The sequence below is a fragment of the Dermacentor andersoni genome, chromosome 8 (assembly GCF_023375885.2).
Source record: "Dermacentor andersoni chromosome 8, qqDerAnde1_hic_scaffold, whole genome shotgun sequence".
Lineage (NCBI taxonomy): Eukaryota > Metazoa > Arthropoda > Arachnida > Ixodida > Ixodidae > Dermacentor > Dermacentor andersoni.
In genome coordinates this window covers 153,137,990-153,164,416 of record NC_092821.1, presented here as the reverse complement: position 1 = coordinate 153,164,416, position 26,427 = coordinate 153,137,990, and the positions used below count along the sequence as shown (strand labels likewise).

Genomic DNA, 26,427 nt, shown 5'->3' with positions numbered 1-26,427 from the left:
GTGCCTCCAAGTCAAGCTTAACACACTCGTTCTCAGACTACACCGACATGCTGACAAGGTTAGGGCAACATGAAGGAAAACGAATCTGGCTAAACTTGAAAGCAACTTTCGTAGCAACTGAATCCACTGCCAAAATGGGTTCAACTTTCTTGGATTGTCTCTTGGTGCACCGTGAAAATGAATACTATCTCAGTGAACTATGATTGCATGCAACTTAATCTTACAATGCATCACATACTGTCAGTTGCCCAATAGTACAGATGAGAACATAAGGCAATTGCAGTGAAAAGCTGCGAAACAGCAGCATGTCCAACGTTAAGTTTCCTCGATAGGACAAGAGGTTTAAACTGCACGGGGAGAAAAACCCCCCCGAGGACAAGCAAAAAGAACACGCAACACACCACGAGCGCAGCACTTCCTTCCGGTTGTCCTTTTTTTTCCAGTGCAGTTTTAAGCTTCCTTCAAGTATGAACCAACTAGCCCTCAACAACGTCCTACTAAAGATAGGATGATCATTGTGTGAATAGAACAAACTATGGCAGGTTCATAAGTGACCTCAAATCCAGCCTTTTTACCTTGCTCTTCAAGATCGACTAGCGACATTTAATCGTGTCTCCAATAGAACCTGCACTTATTGCACCCAATGTATAGGGGCCAATGCCAACACTTAACGTGGCAATGCAGTGGAGCCAAGACTTAATACATTGCGAATAAAAACCCTCCACTGCAGCTGTAACTAAGATGGAGCGAGGGGTCAAGCTCAATCAAGTGAGGCACCGGTGTATAAGAAATCAAAATGCATGCTTCTTGCACTTCAAACCTGTGGTGTTAGTTGCAGCTCCCCGTTATGCTCAAAACATTTCCCATACAATCAATGCGTTCCTTTGTCATTCACACTGTGGTTACGCCCACATTTCAAAACTTATTGCACTCTTTGGGAGAGAAGGTACCGCCAGTCAACTCGCAATAATTCAAACAAATCTAAATGGTCCAGTTTGACTATGTTTCCATTGCATTTTCAAGCCTGCCAATTAAGAGAATTCAAAATGTTTGGGCTTTCCAAAGAACATAATACAGCCAATAAGGCCACAGACAGTCGAGTGGAAGACATTTAGAAGGCATCATTAGTTAAACATTCCTATAGTCAATATACAGGCTGCAGCTACTGACTGGCACCACAAAGTGTTTTTGTACGCCTGTTTGTAAGGCATAATTCTGATTTCGAGCACATTTAACTCGGTTGCTTATAATTCAAGCGCTTATGAAACTCAAGTCTGATTTATTGGGAGTCAACTGCAACAAAAAATATTGGAAAAATGAAGGATGCGCTAGGTTGATGAAGGCTCTGCACCACCAAGGCCGACTTGACGGACCCCAACAAGGTAGAGGGTATAATTGAAGGCATGGAATGGCAATGCAATTATGTAGAGCAACTTAAGACTTTTCACAAACAGTGGTACAGAAATACTATGCCCCCAAAAGCCAGCCCAGCCAAGTGACCTGCATGCCCACTTGACTTATGCATGATCCACTGATTACCTGTGCACTTGTTTTTGCTCAAAACAGTAAACTTGGAATAAAGTTACACATTGCACCTCAAAATATAAAATTTATGGATAGACAAAAATCACAATTCCAAAGTACCAATGTTATTATGAAGGGCAAAGTGAAAATAGATTGTGTGACCCAAATCTGTTGCATCCCTTTCAATTTAGTGCTGCGATTCTTTGATGCCAACCAATCCCTAGAATGATGCCTCAAAGTGCCTAGCTCGAAGAAAATTACAAGCCTTTCATTTGAGTCAACTTTATGTCGCTATTAGCTATAACAGCCTCACATTTCACCGAATTCATTCAAAGTGACAGCACAAATTAGCTTTAGATTAGGGAATGCAAGCAACTAGCATAACCAAGAATCCAAGGCTGGCTTTGGTGCCACAGGAACCCTAGCAGCTTTCACATGCAAGTCTTTTGCATTCCCTAATATAAAGCTGTCTAATAATGCTTGACAAAGAGCAGGAACAAAACTATTTCTGAAATTTCTACATTCTAACAAAATTTCTGGAGCAAGTTTCTACACTGCCATCGCATCATGCACACAGTGCAATGTGCAGCCTGTGGTGCTTTATGCCACACTGTACCCTCAGAACTGCAGTAAAGCGAGTCAGCTAAACGTAACAGTGCCACGCCAGAGCTGTGACTAACTAGTACAGTGGGAATGAGGGGCTAATAGCTATGCCACATTAAGGTACTAAGGATGTCAACAGGCATTGAAGTTATTTTTGTCACAATTTAGAATCTGTTCGAAATTTTTTTGACTTCGGTCACAGACAAAGTTACAACCAGTCAAGCCGTTCTAAACTAAACAGAATGAAAAACTGAAGGGGTATTAGTTTAGTTTACAAGTAGCAATGTGTTACTCCCGATTCAACATTAATCTCTTTTCCTTGAACTGAAAGTGCGATAATTTCCTTGTTCTTTTTTCTACCAACATGAAAAATAAGCTCATCAGAACTTCTTCGGCATGTTGGCGGATGTCCTTTTGGGAGCTAGATGGGACATACAAAAGGCTCAGACATGCGCATGGTATGTTGTGTGTGTCTTGCCTTTTGTATGTCCCATCTAGCGTCCAAAAAACATGTTATGAAAAACTAGGTTCTTCCTAGAGACTGCAGTCCAATCCTACTATGTTGGCAGAACAGGCTAATCCACCGCGCCTACAACTTCCTTGGATTGGGCAACCTTGCAAAGCAGAGCCATACTTGGTGATGGGCACATCAACCTAGCGCAACCACCACAAGCAATCCTTGTTGCTAGTTCTTAATCAAATACACAAGAGACAGAAAGGAAGGATAACACGGATAAACAGGGGTGGGGGAAAGGCTTCTAAGAGAGATGTTGAGTGGATGTAGAAAAAGTTTCCAGTGCAAAAAACATGAAAGGCAAGAAGGAAGGTCAGTAGGGAGAGGGTAGCTGTCAGGTAGCAAAGACAGGTTCCATCAGCTGAGAACAAGCATGGCTGTGTGTAGACAAAAAAAAAGAAAAGTAAGAAAAAGCAGTGATGCAGATCAACACAAAGGCTGGGCAAGCAGACGTTAGGTGCAAGTCAGGTAAGGGGATATTAAAAAAAAAAAAACTTATTTGTTGCACTGGCCCTCTTGCTCAAAGAAAACTGCACAAGGCACTGCAATCAGCCATGCTTGTTTGTCAGCTGAGAGAGACCAGAAGTCATTTGGCGAGCCTGGTTGCAGCAGGCTGGCCGCACCACAGGCCAAAACAAACAAGGCTGCGTCCAGAGCATCTTTTCGAGGGTGGAAAAAAGCAGAAGTGACAATGGCCATTTTTTGTTCAACACTTATGCCTAACTTCAACAAGCTCACAAATATACCTTGCTTTCTGAATGCAGTTATGTGAACAGAAAGCTGCAGATAGACATTATTGACTTAAGTCCGAGTTAGGGCCTCACTATGTTGGAAAGCTCCAGATTGGCACAGACCGCCTGCAGCACGAATACAAATTTTGTCAAGCCGCATGTTTATCACACCAAGTATTTAGGAGTCTGATAAGATTGCTATAAAGATGAGGACGGTTACTTGACTAGTCGCAAAGTAGATACTTACAGCTAGTAAGTAATCCAAAAGCTGTAGCAATGTTAAACATTGTAGCAGGTACTCTAAGCTGACCCTGTGCAACCTGCAACTACTTCCAATCTAGACTATCCACGTTGCTTCGTAGCTTCGTGCTACAGCCGGTGACAATTTGTAGGCTGCCTTACCACCTTCCTCCAACTTGCAGACTTCTGCAGAACTGATTTGCCAGTTATTTCGAGGTTTACACATTAAAAACATTTTAGAAATGACCAAAATTGCTAGGAGGCCTGTCATGGGCTTCCCTTATTACACCCGCAAAACGACAGCTAGGATGCAGCCAAGTTAGTCCCCATTAATTCCCCCTCCGAGACGTTCACGAGGGGGAGCGAGACACCCAGACACTTTCCATCAGGCACCAACAAAGACACTTGCTGCACACACAACTAGAGAGGCACATCAGACCGTGGCTTCCCCTTTCCCACATTGCCTCTACCAGCAGCAGCCAACAGAGAAACTACGCAGGGGCGAGCTTCCCACCAGGCCAACAGACTCTGCCCAATCTTGGATCAGCAGAAACGTGATCAGCTCATCAAAAGGGGTTCCTTCCAAGCTAGCTGGCGCAAACGACCTCATACCAAGCAGCAGTACATTTAATCAACACGAAGAAAGACAGCACGACTGGAGACTGGCTAGCAACTGATGTATCACAGCCACTGGTTCATATTTACAGCAATGTTAAAAGCCGAATAATATTTGTACTTGTTCACTGAATGTGCAATAGGTGTCGTAGTTGATTTGCACTAATGCAGTTCCTTTAACACCAAAAATGGTTGCTTCTTGTACAGTGTTGCAAAAAAAGAAAGAAGGTGTTAATGCATGCTTTGCTGCCAGACAGTTTTTAGAATTTGGAAATGCTTGTGGCTTGCATATGTTTGAGAAAGAAAGAAGTAGTGCTGGCAGCAGTGCACACACACACACATCACACACAGCCCATACTTTAGGTGTGCTATTCATATGGCCCTCCGCTTTTGCATATTGCCAATGTTTTTAAAACACATAGAATGGTCACACAACAGCCTTCTAATGTGCATATTTTTGTCGTTACTTGTATAACATTCTGCTGTTTCATCCAGAATTAGCAATCAAACAGCTCTTCCTTGCCAATTAATGACAAAGCTAAAATAGTTACAATCAACTTCTTGTTCAGTTGAATAAATATTAAAGTGGTGCCATTTCATGTCCTGCTATGCTGAAACAGATGGCCTCAAAAATCTGTCAAGAGTATCCGAGACAAATACCACAACTTGACTAGCACACGCGCCCGTACCCTCACATGCATGATTCATCCTTGATCTATGTACCTTTGTACATAGTTCAAGGATGATCAAGGATGCTGGGAGGGTGGTGTTGTGAAGAGGATGAAGACGATAGGATCAGTGGATGACGATGAAACTTATCCCTGGCTAAGTAGGCTGCCTAGCCATCTATTGCAGCAAGTACTACAGTAATTGCATCCTTGCTGATAATTGTACGTTTGCTTCCTTCTTGAAGCTGCATTTTTCACATTATGTTGAATAAAGTTATCACATTTACCACTAATTTAATTTTCTGTTTTGCCAATGTTCAGTCACAAAGGTGGTAATCTGCCAAATCAGTGATGTAAAAGTTCAACTTGAGCAAGCAGCATTACAAGCCTGTGATCACACTAACTTTGTGCCTAACAGGCAACTGTCCGAACCTGGCCTTGTGAACACTACGAGAGTGAATCAAATTACACTTCAAGATTTGATGAAATGCTGGCATCCACATGAATGTAGCACAGTGCTACAAGAGTAACTATACTGCCTTTTCGGAAAAAAAGCTTCTCGAGTGAAGAAAAAACTGAGCTGCTGATCAATTTGACATCACACAGCTGACTACACGCATCCTCGTTAGTTCAGCCACTTATGGGGTATAATGTCCCGAAACTGTACAGAAGGTTATGGGGCACGCCACAGTGGAGGTCTCCAGGTTAATTTTGGCTACCTGGGGTTTCTTTAAAGGAGCCTTGAACCATTTTTTATCGAAGTGGAGAAAGGCATTTGAAGTGAAAACTGGCCATTTCAGAGTGCATTTGAGAGAAAGGAGACTTTGCGATCCACTTGCGGGCTCCACGCACTGCATACGGCAACAAAATTTGCCTGAAATGTTCACAGCAGTGTAGGATACCCGCAGGCCCGAGGGGTGGTTCAGAGCCCCTTTAACAAGCAAGCGCAAAGCACAGTTCATGAGCATTTTTGCATTCCACCATTTTAAGAATGTTGTTTCAAGCGAGATTTGAATTCGCAATTTCATGCTCAGCAGCAGAGACACTGAACTACCGTGGCGCGTTACTCAGTTTGGTATGTCGAATGTCTGTCCCAGGCAGGTAGTTGCGACAGGTTAGATCCCCAGGCCAGGATGGGAATTACTTCAATTGTGAAGCCTTCTTTCCCAGAAAAACCATATGGGTTTTCATTGTAGCTTCAACTCTCCATTTCATACACCTAACTCAACCTTCTGTAACACTTATTCAGTAACTACAACAGTTAGAGAAACTGTTTAGGACTAAAAGGGCAGAGTCTGTGTGGCGGCGGGTAGCAACGACCCGTCCGTGCTCTAGGGCACAACCTTTGCAAGCAGAGGTACGTTCCTTGGTTTGGTTCCCTTCGGAAGAAGAGGATATATAAAGAAAATAGAGTGAGAGAGCAGAAGAAAAAAAGTAAGACAGAACAAATGAAGAAAGAAGACTTGGGCCGTGCGGCAGGCAATGCTCTCTGGTGTAGTTATACACATCCAGCAACCACTCTAGCGCACCCACGCGCGCAACTCTGGCCCGAGCCGAGCAAGCGTGTGTTGTTCAAGGCACAGCCACCAGGCACAGCTGCAGACGCAAAAAGGAGCGGGACCCCACTGGCACTCTCACCACTGCTGCCGCCATTTTGGTTCAGAAAAACACTGCGGCATCAGCTGCAGTGTGAATGTGAAGGTCTACACGAGATGGCCTTCAGCTGGGTGAGTTGGTATGGTAACATATTCTTCATCTGTGTCCCTTCGCGCTATAAACCAATAATATGACCTCCCGTTTTTGTCCCGTCGTCAGTGTCACCCCCTTATTCCAGAGACCACTTCAGTTTCCTTTCAAGCCTTCACACTGGCACCTTAACTATTGGCAGACTATTCTTACTGCATAGCACTCATCTCTATAAGCGTAGAAATGGCTAGCGTTTAAATTGACAAAGACCTAATTTGAATTCTGCTCATTCCTACATCCCTTTTCTGTTCACAACTTTCTTCTGCATAACTGCCATGACCACTGAATTTATGCTGGCCTGTACCCATCTGTGCCAAGAAACTTATCAGTGGCAATGCAGAAAGTCACTGAAAAATGTCAATGGTAATTCCGAGAAAAATTTCAACTTCACTTTTCATGCCGCAACGCTAGTGCATATAAGCTCGAACATGCCATATACCGGTGGATGGTGACAAGGTGCTGAAATTACAGTGCTACAATTAAAACAGAGCACAGCCAAGCGTGACACTGCATCGTCCTATGAAGTAACAACATTACCACCCTTGGTGAACTTAAATTGACCGGGTTCTAGACTAAAGCTTCACATGCTTGCAAAGTTCTCTTATCACTTTCTTTAATATTCCTCCACTTACGTACAAAACAGTTATACTACTACCAAAATGGCTGCTGCAGTCAGTGGGAGAGGGGCATTGGGGCCTGCGGGAGGTGTGAACCGTGCGCTCATTCTCAGAAAAAACTTGCAGGAAGGTTTTTTTTTTTTGTAACTTTTCCCCCAGGCGAGCAACATTCTTTCTCGAGCGAGTGGGCAGAAATGCCTTTTCTGAGGTCTTACCTTTGACCTCCAATACACAAACTTTTCCCCATGAGCGCTTTAGCTAACGCCGGCCTCTAAAGCCTCGGAGATGGGTGACACACTCTGAAGGAACGAAAGGTCAACAAGTCACACCACTGCATGACGGCAAGTCCGCGCGCACCCACGGCAGAAAAAAAGCACTGCCCCGGCAGAGTTTTTCAACATGTGCGCCACGCATAATGCACCTGGCACCGAGCCTGGTTGGAAGACTCCTCACAATTGAGCAGCTGGCGTGCACATGTCAAAGCATGCATGTTTTCGCCACTGCTCATGGTAAAAGTTGCAAGTGAAGCTCCACAGGGAGTAAGCTAAGTAAAAGAGGCTGCAAGAGTCTCGAGTAGTGTTGCAAACAATGCAGCAACACAGTACTTGCAGGTTACAACCATTATTGACTGTGTAAGCTTCAAATATTGAAGGAGTTCATTGGCACTCATTTGACCAACAAGGACCCCAAAATGGGGGAAGCCTCCAAACAAGCTCGGTTGACACAAACAGCACTGGTACCGCTGTAGCTGAACTGGCTAGTTGGCTGGCAATTCAGAAACAGTGGCAGATGCACAAACTTGCGGGCTCAGAAACATTTGACACCATCCACACACAGCAAGGTGGTGGCAGGTTCCCTATGGGGGAAAGGAGTCACCAACTACCACCAAAGTGCTTAGAAAGTGTGGGGTAAAAGGAATGGGTCGCAGAGGGGCAATGCCTTAAGTAAAAAAAAAAAAGGGGGGGGGAGGGGAGAAGGCGGGAGTGGTGTAGATGAGTTCCAAGAAAAAAAGGAAGGGAATGTGGCATCACCAGGTCAAAAATGTGCCTGGGAATATTAGAAGTAAATGCACCCATGTGCAGAAGCAATAAGGGTAATAGGGGAAATGGGGATTTGGGGAACAGAGTAGGTAAAGTAAGGAATGTGATCAGGGATCGAGGGAATGGGATGGAAGAATGATTGGGCGGGGCTATGGGAGTTGTGACAGGAAAAGAATGGGAACACATGGACTTAGTCAGGCAGCAGGTCGGAACATCACTGGTTTAGGGAGTGCAAGAAATTAGGGGGAAATGAGCTTCTCTGGGGAGTGGGGGATACAGGGCAAGGTGAGAACAAGGAGCAAGAAGAGGCAGGGTATGGGGAATGGGGAGGGCAAACTCGCCGGAGAAGTAGGTAAAAAAGACGTCCATGCACACCTCGATCTTTCTGCCTTCGACAACTGTGCCGTTCAATTGCTCTCGTGCTCGGTCCGCATCCGCACTAGTTGCGAACGTGACAAAACCGAAGCCCTGCATGCAAGAAAGAACAAAAGGCAAAGAGGGGCAGCGCTCCAGACAGCAGAGGTAATGTTTTTTTTTTAACTGTCCACAGGTCAAAAGATCAACCATGCACCACCACGCACGGACTGCCTGCGCCCCAGCCGGGCCTTCGAAGGAAATAAAAATCCCGCGCACAATGCAGCAACAAACTCGGCGAGGTCTCTAGAGAGAAGCATGGGGAGGTGCGGAGGTCGAGAGGTCAGTGACCTGCCCTATTCCCCCTTGAACCCTACCCTGCTCCATCTGGAGACCTGCCACAGACGACAAAGCAGTGCAAGGTGCAAAGCGCTCTTGGGGTCGCAGGCTCAGGGTCGCAAGCGGTGACCTTTCACTATAGGTTGTGCTGGTGGGAAGAGTACAGGCAGCGATAGACATTCCCAAAGCCCTGTAAACTCTACAAATTTCCTACTGCCTGTGGTAACACAAACTGATTGGCTGGTGGCTGCACCATCAGGATGCAGCACGGCTGTGACAAATGCCATATTTTTACCACCTTGCAGGTTCTTCAGAAACCACCAAAATCGACAGCTAAGCAATGGGGATTTATGCTCCTCCTGAAATAAGATGTACTTATGCCAACACCGCGACTGTCTGACAGATTGGCTAGGATACCACAGCTTTCTTAACGGGAACGACAGCCAGAGTACAAAAACTAACACCACTGCCAAGCTATCAGTTTGGACAATTATTAGCCCACACATGTGCTTGAACTGTATGTCCTGTGTTTGACCATGAATTTGTTGACTATATTCTCTCCAGGGCCCAAAGGCAATTTGGGCCACAAAACAGATTTTGCAGTAATTTTTGTCAAGTTATATAAATATTCTTGGTAGCTGGTGTAACGGCAACCTGGCAATAAGACTGGTCCTCTGCCACTCCCTTGTGTTGTTAAAAGCGCAAACAAAACAGCTTTTCACTGCTGCTCACAAGCATTGCTACACCTAGGGCCTAAAGTAAGCTCTTCAGAAATGTGAAAGGCACATGAAAGCCATGCAATTTCCGAGCACCATAGCATCTGCAACCCGCCAACTCCAGCAGACCGTGAGCTGCGACCGCCACCGCGCGCCATGGCGATCAAATGCAAGTCACCCAAAGGCCCGGACCGGTTTGCATGTCCTTGCGTTATTGCAGTGATTTATTTAGGCATGTTTGGTTGCGTTCCGTGCACCATAAAGGAAAAAAAAATCACACGAAAGTAAGAAAGAAAACAACAAGCTCAGTTTGAGCAAGCTGGCAGAGCATTGTCTGCTATGTCCCCTGCTTTCAATATTCTCCCAAAATTCTTTGGGAAGGTGCACTTGGCTGGTTTAGTGAACCATTTACATAAACCTGATCACTTGGCAGGTTCAGGGAATGAAAATCTTGCGAAACTTAATGCTCCATCTCATTGTAGGTTGGATGATGGACATGGCATGAAAGACGCACTACTGCACCGTCCTCCATGAGAAGCTGTTACTGTATCATTGCATGGCTGAAAATGTTACTTTATGAGAGATCAAAGTACTCAATGGCAGAATCTGCCACAGCACCAAGATGCCACTTATGTGGCTTTGTCTGAAGAATGGGTGCTCCTAGTAGAAAAGCCTTGACAGAGCTAACTTTCTTTTATCAGAACGTTTTATAATTTATTAAAGCAATGGATTTCTTTTTCTTAATAAGAGGAACATAATACATGTTACACAACCTAGCAAACAAAATATTGCAACCATTGCATTGTATTGTACTTGCCAAATCACAATGAGATGTCTGCAGAGTGGGCCAGCTTTAAATAAATGTAAAAAAATAAGCCTGCAAAAATTTTCACAAATCTTTTTCAGTCTGTAGCTTCTGTGTTTAACTTGGGACCCGCACAAACGACCTGCTCTGCCACCTTGCTGCGGAGTGAACGAGCAGCTGAAGACACCTCTCCGGAGCAGACGACATGTTCACAGCTTGCAGACGGGGGCATACACACACAAACACTTCTCAGCAACAAATGTCAGTGAATTCTAGAGGCAACGTGATGCAAAAAAACAAAGAGAAAGATAGAGTGCAGAGAGGAGCATTAAGTAAGTGCGGTTACTGCGCGGTTACTAAAACAGGAGTATGATGGCCCTTGCAATTGCTTCACCTTCTGCCACAGGCCAGAGCAGGCAACCAGGGGGAGGGGAAGGAAGGAAAGACATGCTTGCCACTGTAAGCTTATATTGTAGGCACCTCCGCCTACAGCACCTAGTCTTGAGGGCAGAGAGCAAGCTCACCTTAATGCATGTCTCAACAAACTCAGTGGCTACATTTCTCACTATAAAATTTTTGATGACATTTTCACAAGGCCATTGGTTCAACTTCCAGTCGTGGCAGCTCCACCCCAAGAGGCGGCAGGGATGTTTGTGTGCCATGATTTCAGTCATGGCACATAACATACATAGCTGCACTGATTGAAAAAGATTGAGAGCACCCTGTTACAATATTTCTGACCACTCAAGCCTTGCCATGAGATCAGGGAGTGGGAGTCCTCTCAACATTTCACTGCAAAGTGCCAACAGGTTTACTTCAAACTGGAGTCCCTCCTCCACACCTTGACGCAACACATGGGGCTATAAGCAACTCCATAAGAAAAGGACGAGAAGAACGGGGGTTAACCAAGGAACCAGATTTTTTATTAATCATATCATAAGCCGACAAAGGCACCAAGGACAACATAGAGCATTGCATGTGTAATGCGAAGACGTGGGATGATTCCTTACCTGCGGCAAGTTTTTTCATTCATTTTCATTTATTTATCATTACCTTAAATCAATTAGTAAGTACAAGTAATTCCCGCTATGCTGTCCTTGGTGTATGTTGGCTTATGATTTCTATAAGAAAAGGCCACACCTAAATTTGAACCAGCGACAACGTATGTTGAACATCGACAAATTAGCCTCCCGACTTGCTTCGTCTGAATGCAGCTGCCACAAATATGAAACCAACGACCCTGTGCCATCAGATAAATCTTAATCATACAGAAAATACTTCTACACTAAGTGTGTCACTGTTCAGCTTGGCAAGGCACTACCACTACTAAGTGGCAGTTATCGAACCTGCATTTAATTTCTCATGAGAAGGTTTACTGCAGGGAACAGAGATAATGACAGATCTTAGTAGACAGATAGGAAGCACACCAATGCTACTTGGCAAAGCATTTGGAAGCCAAATACTTTCGAACCAGCTGCACAAGCTCCGAACAACCAAGCACTCTTTCGAGAGGTAAAGTATTGTAGCAAATTAACTCCAGCAATGACCTGCAAAGTGGCTTGGTTGTTTTTGTTCAGTAAGCACATTTCCAAGAAACTAACGAAATACAAAATATTGTCTAGCTGTTCCAGTGCTTGTGCAGTTTTAAATTATAAAAGAACTTTAGCTTCTTCAGAGGCATGCAGAAAGGAACTGGCCCTTTGTTCCTGAAAGAAGCCAGGACCAGACAAGCCAGAACTTCAGGCAAACAAGGCAGCAAACTGCAGACAAGACTTGGTGCAACGGAGTTTTACCTTAATCGGCAACGCGTGGTGTGAGCATGCCAACCAACAACCTTTCTCACTGGGCAGAAGGTGATTCAAAGCTAGAGAAACAAACTATTATATATATATATTGAAAAAAAAAAAAAAGTTGAACGAAGACTTCGGCTTTAGAGACAGTAACATGATTAGGTTGATGACAATAGAGGAAGCAAGCCAGAGAGAAAGGTGCACTCGGAGAGATCGCCTTCAGAGCAGCTCAGTGGTTCAATGCAACACGTGTCATCAATGAAGATCATTGTCAGGGTCAATAAGAGGTCAAGAACCGTCTTATCGCAAGGCCATGTCACAGAAAAAAAAAGGGGGGGAAAAAGAAAGGAGTAAAGACCATAACCAACTAACATAGCAAATGCTCCTCTATAGACAAACCGCCACCGTATGCCATGACAAGAAGCGCCAAATACTGGTATCAGCAGGGAGAGAAAGGGAAATGACAAAAGACATGGAGGAAGACAGCAGGGAGTGGGGAACAGCAATGCAGAGGAGTTGTCATGTAACAAAGACATGACATGGAAGAAAGGTTACTACACAATGAAACAGCAAAGTCAAGGCTAACTTAGGGGCGACTTCTTATAGCATTAGTAGCACCAGGCTAGAAAAATCAATCTGCCTTAGAAGGAACCTGCCTTTAAAGATGCCTGTTACTGTGTGCAATTTCTAAACAAATATTTGATATACCAACCTCTGTTTAAGTGGAATGTTGAGTTGCAAAACGAATCGAGAAATTTGTGCTGCTAATGTCGCCACAAACTTGCCGAAAGATGCAGACATTGAATTTGTGAAATGCTTGTGTAGTCTTTTTGTGCTCTGGCATAATCTGTAGGTGGGTTTGTATATGGGCAAGATTAAAGCACCAATGCTGTGTACATCAACAATACTGTCACTGGTCGTAAAATGACAGCCGTGCTATACTACTGTAGAATAAAACACTGGGTGATCCAGTAAGTTATTTTTATTTTTATGAAACGAATTACCACATGGTCTGTGCAGCTAACATATGGCCCAGACTAATAGTCTCCACTAAAGAAGAGCGTTCAACTGCCTTGATTTGCTTGAAGTGATTAACAGTGGTAGAACAATGCATGTTACTGAAGCCAATGTTTCGACATGGGGACTTGCCTTTGTCGCTGGCAAAGACAATTCGCCTTGTTGAAATGTTGGCTTTAGAGACATTCCTTGTTCGACTACTACTCATCACTTCAAGGCCATCTTCTTCGGATTAATTTGCTCGAACTACTTTTGCCTGCATTATTAATGCAAAGTATTCAGACTAATAGTAGTAATGACAAACTTTTTTAACATCTACACATAACCTAGGCTTTGGCAATGAAGGTATGAATAGGCTAACAGAAACCAATTTAGTATCACTGCACCAATGACAATCACATCGTGTTGTTCATTTAGATGGTGAACAGTTAGTGGAAAGTTCTGCACCATTATGGTTTACTGCACATTCCAGTTTATGCACCCCATTCAGGCTATTAGCATACAGCCACTGTGCAATCCAAAAGCAAAACATGTTTCAAATTCGAAAGCTCCGCTAATTGTCAACCGAACTTAGAGATGAGACCAATGCATTAGAACTAAAGTGTGTTAGTTGTGTCAAGTAGTCTAAGCAGTATACATTAACAAGCTAATCTAGAAAGATTTGAGGCTAGCATGTATGACCGATATGGAATGAGCCATGTAGATGAGCACCAATGTTGGGATGTGCCCACCCTGTCAAGCCACAAGCGTGCACGTGCTGATAAGTGGTAGAAACGGACAGGACAAGAAGATGTACACAGGCCAAATGCTAGACTTTCAACAAGACTAGCTCAAGTGCACCTTACTGTGTTTCTGGAGCCAGTTATTCGCAAAGCACTTGTACCTAACAAGCCCAGGCCTTTTACTGGACAAGCATCTTTTTCAAAATGGTGCCCACAATTTACTTCAACATTGCATGTAGTTTTTAAAGGACTACTACTCAACTAAGCTAAAGAAAACAATGTGTACAAAAATGAACCCAAGCCAGCTAACTGAAGTTCAGTGGCCCCACTGGAAAACTAACAAACGTGTGAAACTGATCTGGACTGCTTGGTGATCGGAAGCATGTTCAGAAGCTTGCACTTGCACATTTCTATTCACTACCAGAGAAAGCCGTCTGCAATATGCCTGCCAGTTTTAGGATCTATCCAGGGAACCTCGTCACAGCAATCATAACAATAATAAAATAAAGACAGCATAGCTGTAGTTACATGAACTTAAAGCAACACAACTCTTATGACGCCATGCTCTTCTCATATTACCCTCAACTCAATGCACGCCTTACTGTACGACAGTAAAAATTTTTGTTCCCTTTTTCTTTTTGGTGAATTGTAACAGCAATTCTGTGCTTGATGGTTTTGCATATTGTGCAGGTGTGAGGGGTGTCTATAAAGTCTCCAAAATATATATATATTTTTTTGCTCTGTAGGCAATCTTTCTACAACTGAGCACGCTGAGCCTGTTTGTATACACATTACGATTCATTACGATTCATACCAGAATACTAGTGACTCTGACAAGGCATAACAGCACCGGTGGTGCCATCTTTTGATGTGGAATTTATACCACCGCAAGACATTGCTAACAGCGCTGCTACTGCCGCCACACACATCCACAGAGTTCTGGCATTCCATGTGTGGTCATATGTACTGTACAGACTGCTGAACTTATATTCTCACCGAGACACACAGCACTTCCTGCGGTTTCCTTGCCTGCACAGTGCTTTCACTAAGGCAGGCTTCTGGCATGGCATGGAGCTGAAGTCACATGCTCATCTGTTCCCACTAAGTTTGATCCCTCGTTTAGAGCCAGTGTCAGATGTTTACAGAATGATGGGCCTGAAAAGGCGTATTTCTGAGAAGTTCGTGACTACAGCCTATGATACCATATAACACTTCGTACGTATGCACTAGCACAGGCTGGAGGTCTGAATAATCAGTCAAAGTTGTCATTTGGATGAGTTGGTAATGCACCATGAAATTTGCACCATGAAAGTGCACCAGTTTTTGCACTATCAGGCATGGACATAGAAAGGGCCTACAGGACACACGAAGCACTAAATGTATGCATTTTGCGTGTCCTGTATACCCTTTTTATGTCCTGCCCATTACTGCAAAAATCATTTCGCAATGCATGACCAGGCTATGTGGCCCCTTGCTGCAAAAGTATGCAGCCTCCTCTCACATCCTGCAGTCCATAAACTTTCAATGCGACTTTTGTGCTTTAAATATGCTTTAATGCATCTCCCAATGTTGGTGCTCATTTTAAATACTTTGGTTCTATGAGTAATTGCAGGCTGGAACAGAACCTGCTGAAGCACTGTCCAAAATATGCAACAACAAGGCTAAGAGGACATAATGGAAGAAACAAAGGAGAGAGAGAGAAGGCAAAGTGAGAAGGAAGAAGCAATGGCGCAGAAGCAACTCTCTAACATCACAGGTCTTGTTTGGCATTCTCAGACGATACGACGACAACAGGCTAAGAGGCGTGTGAGTGAGTCTCAACAGAGAGAAAGCAGTGTGTGTGAGGAACAACGTGGCGATGAGGGTACGAATGTTTGCGGGGAAAGTGGAGAAGGGGTGTGTGGATGGGGCAGGGTGGGAGGGTGGGGGTGGGGGGTTCTTGCTAGCAGACTGCCTTTTGTATGCAAATATTTTTTTTTTGCCCCTCGTTGAGGACGGGAGAGAATGAGGAAGGGAGCAAAGGGACGAGCAAAAACACTTTTACTTCCCTTTTGCTTACCCACTGAAGCAGCAGAGATGTACACCATTTCTGGTTTGGTAGTCGAACCCTGGTATGCGAAGCATACTACTGCTTTTTCAAAAGGCCCTCTCGCATTTTTACACTTGCTAAGCTTGTAAACTATATGAAATGCCGTTTCCAGCTGGCATGGGTTAATTATTAGTTGACGCTTTTGCATCAGGCAACTACAATTGAACAGCCACAGCAATAGCCAACCATGAACTATCCTTGCCTGGAAAGTCCTAATTTGGATAACACCAACTCTAGGCTCCACGACTAGTTTTGAATGATATGGTTTATACCTTGTATATTATACACAATACACTACAAGTCCCGCAAATGTGCCTCTGCATTCGACTGGTGCTAAGCTGTCCTTGTGTCTTAATGGCATTAAACCAACACCACAGCTGACTCTTGAGGTAAGTGGGTCCAACTCATTAGCTTCTTAGAGCTAAACATGGACAATTAAAGAACAATGGGCACACTATACAACACTTTTTTCAGTCATCTTTGCCTGCAAGGTGCAAGCTGCTCAGTTCAATTCCTGCACTAACTACTCAACCAGTAACTGTTCAATAGATTGACCAATATCACTGGTGAAAACTGCTACGTCTGGGCTCTTGATACACACACCGCAGCATGAACTTGAAGCAATAAAATGCAGCACTGCATAAGGCCATCGTCACTGGCTTGGTAGCGTTAAGTCAGTTACTGTCTCAGGTGATGCAGTTTCTAACCTTATAAATGCCTTTAGAACACACCACCAGCATGTTAGATGCCAAAACATTAATGCTAACCACTCCTGAAAAGGAGGACAACACATTCATGCTTCACATGATTAATGAATGACCTAGTTGGGTTGAGCACTGACACAAAATGACAGTGCATAAAAATCCTGACTTCCATGTAATAGCAGTAAACATTAACAAGGACAAGGTATTGGCTGTCTATAAATGTCATAAATAGCAGTGCTGTTTCGAACTAAAAAACTATTCTGTTAGCTTAAATTAGGGGTGTGCAAGTATTCAAAACTTTCGAATAATGAATCGAACAGTGTCCCATTCAATACAGTTTTCAAATTGCATAGTCACTATTCGCAAACGCGAATACTTTCTGAATATCTCAAAATATGAACTGCCCCTAATTAAACATAAAATTGGAGCAAAAGTATGGCAAGTTTTCACCTCTGCAGGCATACAGCATAGATGTAAAAACAAGAGAGCTTGCATAGTGGAGCAGGCTACGTCTCTTAGGTAGCCGTATTTTGCAGGTTTTACAGCAATCGATCGCGCTGACTGAAGGTTCTTGGGCATGTGAAGAAACTACTTGCTCGATCCTAATGCTCCATTTGAGCTTCTAATAAACAACACTTCATAACATACTACGTAATGACAGAAACTTGCTAACTTTAATACTAGGAGGCGAACATTTTTTTATATTCATTGTGATAACAGCTGTTTATTATTTTAGAACTATTCGATTTTGAATCCGTTTCCGACATTATTTGATTCGGTCTCAAAAACCACTATTCACATACCCATAAAGAAATTTGCACTGCTCTCGACAGATTGTATTATTTCAAAGCATCCAACACAAAACCATGCTGTGCTCCAGCTTCCTTCAGGATGGCTGTCCACAATACTGTAACCTGCATCTTAGGTTGTGCTGCTGCATAATTGCCTTCTTATTTTGCATTATAAATAAAGTGTCCCAACACAGCCTTATGAAGCTGCCAGTACCCTTATTTGGATGCACTGTTTCGTCAAAGAAAAATTTGTTCCTCAGCTAACTGGGGTAAGTTCAGCACCAGTGTTAAAATGAAGCCTTAACGGCAAAGCACAGTACTTGTTGCTCGACTTACTGGCATACCACGCGAATGCACCAGCAACAAGCTTTGCTCAGAGCTGGCCAAGTCAGTATGTGTGCACACATCTTAGAAATGCTAAAAAGGAAAACTGAAAGCAGGTCGTTCCACATAACAGGGTTCAACTGCCAATGTTTCATACCCCAATCTACAATCTTTACCCAATTTAACCCACCACCCAGAGTGAGAAATGCTGCCGAGAAAGAGAAAAAAATAAGCAAGTAGAGGGGAGCAACCAAAACAAAACCAAAAGATGAAGAGAGGAAACCGCTTCACACAAAATGCATCATGGTGGTCAACAGGAAAACTGCACATCACTTTCTCAACGTGTGATGCCAGACTGAAGGGCAATAGAAACATGTACTTATTTACAGAAACCCTGCAGCCTATTTAATGACCAAGCAAGCAGCTTTAGAATACCGCTTACCGTATTTACTCACATAATGATCGCACCCTTGAATTTTGTCGTCAAAATTAGATTTTTTTTTATTTCACGTGTAATGATCGCACCCCGAACTTGCCGCAGCGATATGTCATGTGCCAAGTCTAGCTAATAATGATCGCACGTACCATCTGTCGAATGCTACGTGAACGACTCTTCAAGACAAACCAAGCGGTCTGCACGCACCAAACATTCTTACGTAGATGTCTCATTTCATTACTTTCATCACTTTCTGCACTTCCATGACAAAAAGAGGTACAACCAAACTCGCCTTTATTATTTGTAGGCTTCATAATGGTTTTGGTCAACAACAACATAAAGGGTGCCTTTCGATTATTCTTGTCTGCACTCGTGGGCACACAACAAATCGCGAGCAGCAACGATAGTAGCCACGTTTACACTAATACGTTAGAAGTATACCCTATTCATACGCCGACGCTTGCAACACAGCTAAGATATTCGCCCACCCTTAGCAGAAACGTGCTGTACTAGAATAGTAGTTAAGACAGATGCCGCAGTTTCCGTAGCATGCCGGCCATATGTTTCTATGTCACCGGCACCTAAGCACACCCATCTGTTTTTGTCCCCTCAAAGTGGACAAGGCTACGTTATTGCCGCAAACTTGCCGTTATTAACGATATCATTCATTACTGATGCAGAAGAAACTGTTTCAATGCACGTAATGTACTCACGAGAAGAAAAAAAATCACTTTTGGCACGTTCGGCTTGCTCCGCCGGCCGGCATTTTTGTTTTGGTGTCCCGCATCTCACAGCAAACAGGGGACGGCAAAAAATGTTTCTTTTCACGGGAAATTTAACCCGAGTAATGATCGCACCCCTAATTTGCGTCAATTTTTCTGACAATAAGGTGTGATCATTATGCGAGTAAATACGGTACATACTTCAAATACAATATATAGCATGTCCCAGCTAACGTTAGCCAAATTGTAAAAAAAGAAAAAAGAAATATATTTCGAAAACATGGTAACATGGCGCAAGATACGACTTTAATACCTATGGCATTTGGTTGCCAGAGGAGTGACACCTAAACACCATAGGTTCTATAGTAGTATCTAGTGTAGTGTATTGGTATTTAGCGCTGCCAGCATTGGGAATGATGTGCAGCACATTGATTTGCATAAACTTCGACCTTCAGGCTTCAAATGACTTTGTGACTTTGCACATAAGATCATAATCAACGAAACATTGCAGTATAACTGCAATATTTCGCAGCGATTATACATGTCAGCAGAAACTTGTTGCCTTCGCGAGTTTAGAAAGATTGCTCAGAAATTTAAACCGATAAACATGGATAAATCGTAATAAAGACAAAAATACCTGAAGCCACAAGCATTAAGATTAGACAAATCCTTGCACTAACCATCATTCCCATGGGAGCTGAACAAATGCAGTGCGAGAGATTTTTCTTGCAATATTAGAAGGAAATTCTGTGGGGTTGGTGACCAAGCTCATGAGACAAATGCATCCAGTTTTTCTGTTAGTACCACCATGAGGTCACCAGATTTCTAATTAATGACACTGCACTGTGGCTAGAGAAGATAAAGAAAAATAAATAAATACGGCCAGTAAATGAACCTGAACAAATGAGCATGTAACCATCAACAGCAGATACATGCACTCTTTGTTCAAGTACAATCCTCATCAAACTTGTGAGAAGACTCATTTGTTCTGCCACAAGTAAACACATGGCTTCATCAAAGCGGTTCTGAGAAACCAAAAATTATAAAGGGCGGCAAAGCACAGGTAGAAACACTGAAACAAAAAAAGAAACATTCAATAAACACTCGTAAAAACCATTAAGCAAGAAGACAACACTCAAAGTGACAACATGTCATACTCCTAGCACACCATGACATTTGCTCCTCAATAAACAAGGCCTGCTGAAATGTTCCTTATGCAGTTCAAACATTTCACATGTGAAATAACAAAGTCACGGAATCCTCATTGATTTCATGAGACCTGTACATAAGGGATATGATAACGTATAGGACTATCAAATGTATGTGGTGATGGTTAAGTAAGGATGAAAATTGGAGGATTTCTTGATGTGCTAGTTGGTAAAACATAGCTATTGAAAGGGAGGCACAAATTTACACACAGAAAAAGAGAGACAAGATGAGAGCTTGTCTTGTCTCTATGTGTCAATTTGTGCTTCTCAACAAGTATGAGAAGAATTTGTACCAATTATTTAGGGTTTTCCAATGTACTTCGACAAGATCTCACAGTGGTGAAATGGCTTTATGGATTTATCACCATTCGATGTAATCTAATTTACCTGTACAATGCTTCAAATCAAATAAGAGATAACAAATACAAAGGTCACAGTGTGCCAGAAGTCCCAACAGGCCAAAATACAAGTCCAGAACAAGGGCAGCAAGTTGGGAGAGCCCAAGACCAACTGAGAATGATGTTAATATAGTTACAATCACCCAAAACTGAAAAATTACCACTGCAATCAATGCAGTAAAGGTTTCCTGCAGTGGCAAACAAATTGGGTCAAGGTCTCAAACAGCAACTTGCTGCTGCAAATTCTAGTATCACAGCACTTCACAAAGCACCCCACAGAATGAGACCAGGCATCTGACAACTTCCAGAAAGCTTTCAAAACTAGGCATTATAATCTAACATTTCTTGTTCCATGATTGACCATTACCATTATTGATTCATTAATATTCAGAAGGATCTGTCTAAACGACAGACAAACATTGGAGATACAGTATCAACCGCACGCTAAAAACATTTCGTGCTCTACCCAACCCGCAGAAGGATAACATGAGTACTACATTTCTTTTTTCCTTTTAAATTCTGCCACTCTTCTGTAAAGCTTCAGAAAGTTATCATGTGCTCTAGTGCAAGCAAGACACAAAAAAAAAGGAGCCCATTTCTCATGAACAAACCAAGACTAATACAGGTAACCTCTTTGCCTTAACTGCATGGCGGATAGCGCTCCATTTCACAAGTGTCTGTTCAGAATGGTTAGCACATTCCAGCTTTACAACTGCCAGAGGTATCACATAAGAAAAACTTGTACAACCTCTTCTAACCAGTACAACCAACTTCCTGCATTTATGCAATGTATTGACCCTTTTCGCAGAGCAGTTTGTTCTAGAGAAACGAGATGGTGCTTTCGGCGGCGTGCCGCACGTGGCCTCAGCGACAGCACATGAATAGGAAACCACTACCGCTTCCACCTTGCTTCTGTGCGATCAGCTGTCGGAAATGCAACTGAGTTTTCGCTAATTCACTGTGCTCCCATCATGCTGGATTGAATCATGTGGACTGAAGACATGTGCAGTAGTTGGCTGCAAAAATAGTGACTGGCATATTAAGGAATGGAATGAATTTGTGCGGCCAAGTTCGCAGGCCGCTGCTGCAACTGTCTGTACATGCAGAAGAGCACGCATTTCGGCTGGTTGGTTCACGATTACAAGCAGTAAACAGTGCTAAAAAACAGGACAAAGAGAGGGACACAGACAACAGCACTGACTAACAACCAAGTCTACAACCAAGTCCACTGACTAACATGGTTGTTAGTCAGCGCTGTTGTCTGTGTCCCTCTCCTTGCCCTTTTTTAGCGCTGTTTACTGCTCGTTGTTTGTACATCTTACCAGTGCTTCGAGACGCAAGACTTTCCTTGAAGATACAGAAATTTGCTCCTCCGCCATCATTGTATTGCTTGTTAAACAACAACAAAACGAGTCGTGCCGCTTCCTGTCATAGTATGTTTCGTGCGCAGTATCTACACACATCTACCCTGACGATTGCGTTGTTTACCGACCGATTAATTCCATTAACGATCATACTGCCTTGCAGCATGACCTTCACATTATTACCGACTGGTGTAAGATAACGAAAAATGTCTCTAAACCCTTCCAAATGTAACAATATATCGTTCTCACGCAAGCACACTAGCTCCATATTCACATACACCATAAATAACACGAATCTGTCACATACCACTACTTACAAATACCTTGGTATAAACCTCACTAGTAACCTTTCTTGGTCTTCGCATAATACTACAATTTGCGCAACTGCATCTAAAACGCTTGGCTTCCTCAGGCACAACTTGCAAAATTCATCTGCTGACGTGTGTAAATTAGCATGCCTGACGTTCGTACACCCGCAATTAGAATTTGAATCCGCTGTATGGTCACCACACCAAGAATATTCAATAACCATGCTGGAACGCATCTAGAACAGAGCTGTCCGATATATAACTCGGGAATTTTGATCGGCAGTCCAGTATAACGCAGATAAAGCTCGATATTTCTTTACAGCCCCTAGACATCCACCGCAAGGTTGCTTTGCTCTGTCTATTTCACAAATATGTTCATTCCGATAAGCCATGCATATTACCACTCGAAACCCCCGCCCGTACGTCCTCAAGATTACATAATCATTTTAGTTTCAAGCACATTTTCGGTAAAACCACTGCTTTCAATTTATCTGCTGTACCTCGTGCCACATCCCACTGGAATGGTCTTCCCGATGATATCGTCTCGATAACTGATCGTAAAATATTTCGTGAACACCTGTGTGTGCTTTCTACATAATCTCCTTCCTCTTATTTTGCTGCTATGCTTGAACATGCTGTGCTTTGTTTTTTAGTTCAGCCACTGTACAGTTGTCTTAGGTTTAGTTTTTAGATGTTTCCATTGTACTTAACAGTTCTTTGTTACATTGCCCCCCTTACGCAATGCCCGACAGGGCCTGTAAGGTGTTTTCTAAATAAATAAATAAATAAATAAATAATCTGCCATGGAACCTTACACCCACTCTATCACCAACGTGTCAATAAGTGAATGGGCGCATACTTGAATGTATGCGCACATGTCCACAAGAGCAAGTTACTAGGGGTAATACATCTTTGCTGCAAGGTATTACAATGCACAATACAGCTACGTTTCAAGCCTTGTGTGCAGCAAGAACAAATCTATTGACACACGAGCGATTAGGCAGAAAATAATCTGATAGTGACTGCACCGATGAATTTTACCAAGTCAGAAACGTGCCCAACTTCTGCTTCAAAATATATGCTAAATAAAGAACGAAGAGCAAAACATACTAATCCTGATTCAATTCACGAGTTGAAAGTTTGGATAGCTAGGAATACCTATTTAGCCCCACTTTCAGAACAAGCATCATATATGCTGCTCATTCTGTTTGGACATAGTTTAAATCAGCTCCGAAAGCGCTTTTGCATGTCCTGTGAAGCTGTGGCCAAAGCTTCGGCTCGTCCACCCGGTGACCATCTACAATATCTCTCGAAACAGAGGTTTGCTAAGTCGCAGCGGCGTCATGCATGTTCATTGTAAACACGGAGGCAAGCAATGGACGTGTCACCACGTCCTCTGTGGTAATTAGCTAAGCAGTTGCTTTGCGCTAGAAGTTTTCACTGCAGATATTTCGATGGTGAGAAAATTACTGCAAATTTAATACTGGAGGGTGCTTTGATTTATGGTTTGTCTCCACATAGAAAAATGGGCTCCTTTGCATGCAATAAAGCCATATTTTATGCTTACGCCAGCCCCATTTGGAAAGGCATCCCTTGCCAGCTTCCTTGCCATCAACAATTCACTATCAAGATGCACTTTTGGTGTTAAAGGACAACTAATTCAATGCTGCATTCTCCCTCTTTTTCATCCAGCACTTTAAGAAAGATGGAAAACACAAGATTCCAGTCGCATTGCAATAACTCTCGAGTACAACTCTGCATGAGGTAGTGTAGTGACACTATTTACAAGCTTGTTTCTTAATACCACAGAAGCTGGCAAAGTTTATATGTCACAAAAAGGGCAAAAGCATGTGCAGAAAGCTAAACAGTATGTAAAAATAACAAATGTTGCACAGCAACATGCACCAACGCTGGGTGTACTCACCTTAGAACCCCGTTCATTGAAGATGATTTCAACATCAAGAATGGCACCAAATTGCTGCAAATAGATTACAAAAGCTATACACTTTCCGTATTTATCACCTTCCAGCTATGAACAGCTGGAGACATGAATGAGTGGAAAATGGCAGTACAGCTAGTTGGATCTCACTTTGATGCATACTGTGTTCAGTAAATAGCTACAATCTGCGGAGAGCCACATAGGACAGATCGCAGGAAGATGTGGACAAGGAAGCAATCAACTGTGGTCTAACACTGGATTTTGCTGGATTTAACATTTCAACAAGGGGGCATGACGAAGAAAGTCCCCTTGTTGAACCAAAGTTGATAACTTCAATATGTGGATGTCGTAAGAAGAGACGACTGCCAGTAATTTTAGATTGTCTTCACCTTTCTGTACATCTTAGAGCAGAAGCAAAATATTAGCAAATGGGCTTTGGCTGGAGGTGGCCAGTCATGTGTATCCTTAACCCCTTCGCTCCAGCGCTTTCGGAGGCCTTTCTTGCCTTGTATTCCATGCCGCAATTTCTCAGCTGGCTGACCACGTGCAGCATTGCAAAAAATTTGATAAATTCCACTGAACAAGTGACAGAAAAACAAAACTCGTGTTATTTTGTTCCTGAACATTCATGGTGTTAAATGCTCTCGAAAAGATTTAGGTGTATGACATTCCTTAAAACACACAGGCCTGCGAAGAGTGACTTCGCACTTCTCCCATCCGCTCTCGGATTTTATGCCTTGTGCTTTGTGAAGTAGGCACAGCCTTCATGGATGACAGTGTTTGGCGGGGGAAATGAGCTCACTTGGCACACTGGTGTAGCTGCAAAAAACAGCCTTGTTCAACCTTGGTACTGGGGCAAGATGGCTGCTTCAAAGACCTCCTCTGCAAGGTTCACCTTCCAGTCTGTGCAACTCGGCCATAGACATAGCTGTCATAAACAGTGATGTCTATTATGTAAACAAAATTTTCTTATGGCCTTTTGTATACCTCTCCTCATTACGGGAAAGGAAACCAGTTGTTGGTCTTCCCGACCAACTCCTCCCATGGCTCGGTTGTAATCAATTACAACCTGTGGTTTCGAAACCAGAAAGCAATGCTGGCACCTTTTTTTGCCAGTATCAGTCACACTGGCTTCATTGGGCCAGGCTGTCAGCATAGTGAGCTGCTTTTTATCTTGCTAAGTGAGGGCTATATAGCCTCACGAAAAAAAGAGCCTTGTACTCGCCTTTGTGAAAGTTCACTTTCTTGAACTCTTTAGGCATGTTTTTACCGTGTGAGCGAGCTATACCCACAGCATTCGATCCAGCTTCTTTTGAGGTGACGGAACAGTACAGGAGACGAGTACCAGTTGTCCATGAAGGTGGTGGTGGTGGTGATGTTGAAGCAGGCGGGGTTAGCCTGGCATACATAGCCAGCAATTGTTCCGCCTGATCCTCCTTCGAGTTGAGATCAGGGGTGTGTCACCAGGTGTCGATGAGCCCCGTGTCTCGCAGGAAGGCTATCAGCAGTCGTTGCGCTCTCTTCCTGAATGCCGCGGGCCCTCCGGGGAAAACGTCTTCAAAGGTCCTGTGCGTTAGAACGCTCTTTCGTAGGTTGTCAACCATCGCTTTTCTTTCTGTGTCAAACTGCGGGCATAGCCAAATGAAATGTTCGATGTTGCCAATGTCACCACGGAAAACACGGAGTGGGGAAGCGCGAAGCCCAGCCTTGAATAACCAAGCTGGGGTGTACGCGGAGTCGGTCCTGATGCGGTATAAAAGCGTCGCTTGTTCGCGTGTAAATCCATGAGTCACACAGGATTCATGTGGATTCTTGTGCATCTCTCTAAAGTGAAGGCGGATTGCACCCTTAGGGTTTTGAAAAGCTTTTGGAGCTTTCACTTTTGGGACACATGTCAGCGCTAGGCGTGCAAGGGCGTCAGCTTCCTCGTTTCCATCAATTCCTACGTGTGATGGAATCCACCGCAACCTTATGTTAAATCCTTTGCTCGTTAGGTTGTGAATCAGTGCGAGAGACTGCCTTGTAAATTTCTCGAGAGGTAGGCCCCAATGTAATCTCTGTAATGCTGACTTGGAATCCGTCAGCACCACGACATCTCGTGCA

At 43.3% G+C, this 26,427-nt stretch overlaps 1 protein-coding gene across 1 annotated transcript in view; it reads right to left on the bottom strand.

Annotated features, from left to right (window-relative positions):
* Nucleotides 1-26,427, bottom strand: part of LOC126525985 (RNA binding protein fox-1 homolog 2-like) — a 323,725-nt gene that overhangs the window by 25,436 nt on the left and 271,862 nt on the right. The window contains exons 5-6 of the mRNA XM_055067939.2: nt 24,310-24,363; nt 8,674-8,766 (exon numbers count right to left, since the gene is read on the bottom strand). Of these exons, the coding sequence (XP_054923914.2) occupies nt 8,674-8,766; nt 24,310-24,363 (147 nt within the window). The remainder of the gene's footprint in view (nt 1-8,673; nt 8,767-24,309; nt 24,364-26,427) is intronic.